This window comes from Rhinopithecus bieti, unplaced genomic scaffold (assembly GCF_001698545.2).
Source record: "Rhinopithecus bieti isolate Rb0 unplaced genomic scaffold, ASM169854v2 scaffold_51347, whole genome shotgun sequence".
NCBI classification, from domain to species: Eukaryota; Metazoa; Chordata; class Mammalia; order Primates; family Cercopithecidae; genus Rhinopithecus; species Rhinopithecus bieti.
The window spans coordinates 11,686-13,493 of NW_016819953.1; the positions used below are offsets into that span (position 1 = coordinate 11,686).

General features: G+C 33.9%; 1 protein-coding gene across 1 annotated transcript in view; it reads right to left on the bottom strand.

Moving 5' to 3' along the window:
- Positions 1-1,164: 1,164 nt before the first annotated feature.
- The window catches only part of LOC108520127 (UDP-glucuronosyltransferase 2B9-like), a 12,553-nt gene continuing 11,909 nt past the window's right edge, over positions 1,165-1,808 (bottom strand). Inside the window, 1 exon segment of the mRNA XM_017859408.1 lies at positions 1,165-1,460. Within this exon segment, the coding sequence (XP_017714897.1) occupies positions 1,174-1,460 (287 nt within the window). The 3' untranslated portion in view covers positions 1,165-1,173.

A 1,808-nucleotide genomic window follows, 5' to 3' on the forward strand; every position in this document is an offset into this window, starting at 1 on the left:
GATTCTCAAAGTCTTTAGCCGTAATGAAAATGCAATCTGAGACTGGGATGAGAGATCATTTTACACCCACTAAGAAGGCTTTAACAAAAAGACAGATAATAACACGTTTGGCAAAAGTATGGAGGAATTGTAATTACGTTGCACTGCTGGTGGTAGTGATGAACGAAACAAGTACTTTGGAAGACAATTTAGCAGTTCTTCATAAACATACAGTTCCCACATGAGCCAGCAATTCCACTTGTAGTATCAATCCAAAAGGAAGGAAAACAGGTTTATGCAAAAACTTGTGTAGCAATATCCCTAGTAACCACAATTGGAAACAATCGAAAGGCCAATGAACTGAGAAGTTAACAACTAAAATATGACATATCCTTACTAAAAAATATTAAACTGCTATAAAAAGAAATGAAGTATTAAAACACACAACAACATGAATAAAACAAACACCATAAAAAAAAAAACACAAAAAATTAAGCTAGGTGAAATGTCATTTAGACAGCACCCTAAACTGTATAATTCCATTTATATGAAATTTTTCTAGAGAGAATAATCTCCAGAGAAAGAAAACAAATTAGTGTTAGACTAAGGCAGAGTGGTCATAGGAAGTGACTTCTGTGTCATTGTAGTTTCTTTTGTGCTGGTAAAAATGTTCTAAAATTATGGGATAATGATGGCTTCATGGCTCTGTAAACATAGTAAATATATTTGGAGTTTATACCACAAAGAGGAGGATTTTACAGTATCAAAATTAAATCTCATTTTCAAGTCCATTACAATAATGATAATAAAAGTTAATTTTCAGCAGGAAAATCATCATGTTCTGAGGCATTTTAGATATTTAATTAGAATATTTATTATATTATTTCATTTGTTCTTCCTTTCTATTATGGATTCATTATGTTAAAATCTTAAGAAATGTATTTTTTGTATTATCTATATCATTTTAAAAGTATTTTTGTGTAGAAAATTGTTTCACTAACTGGCTATTCATTAGATGTATGGTTTTCAAATACAATATTTAAATAGCTGATACAAAATAAAAGCAGATTTCAGATTGGTTAAATCATTTAAATTCTTTCAGAATTACTCTCTTATAAAAAGGATGAAACTCACACTCACTATTGACAAGAGAAGCTATCTATAAATACCATCTAGTGAAAAATATTGTTCTACTCACAAAGGATCATTAATTACTGTCTTCAGTGCATTCGCCAAGTCTGTACTCGACATTGTGTCGAAGTCCAGTTGAACAGCTGCTCCTCTGGCCTTCATGTGAGCAATGTTATCAGGTTGATCGGCAAACAATGGAATGCCCACCATAGGGACCCCATGGTAGATTGCCTCGTAGATGCCATTGGCTCCACCATGAGTTATAAAAGCTCTGGTTTTTGGATGACCTAGGATTGCATGAATTTTAGCAAAATTATTCATAGGAATAAAATGAGATGCACAATGAAAGGCTCTGAAAGTGACAGTGTTTTCCAGATAACACATTGAACTATTTTGCTGTTGCTTTCAGACTTCATAGGAAAAACACGTACTTGTGCTGGGTATGCAAGTGAAGGCTGCATGGTGTGTGTGACTTCAGACTGCAAAACAATACAAGATTTCCAGTTGGACTAATGAAAAAGTGTGATCTAGATTTTTAAAATGTGCAATAAAGAAGACAGCAAAGAGATGGGCATGAAGTGAACTGCTATTTTAAGTGCAGTCACAGAATGTGATATGTGTGGTATGCAAGGCAGCAGGCAGTGGGTTGATGGTGGTGCTAGGATTGAGGAAAGACAGGTCACAGTTCATCATGACCT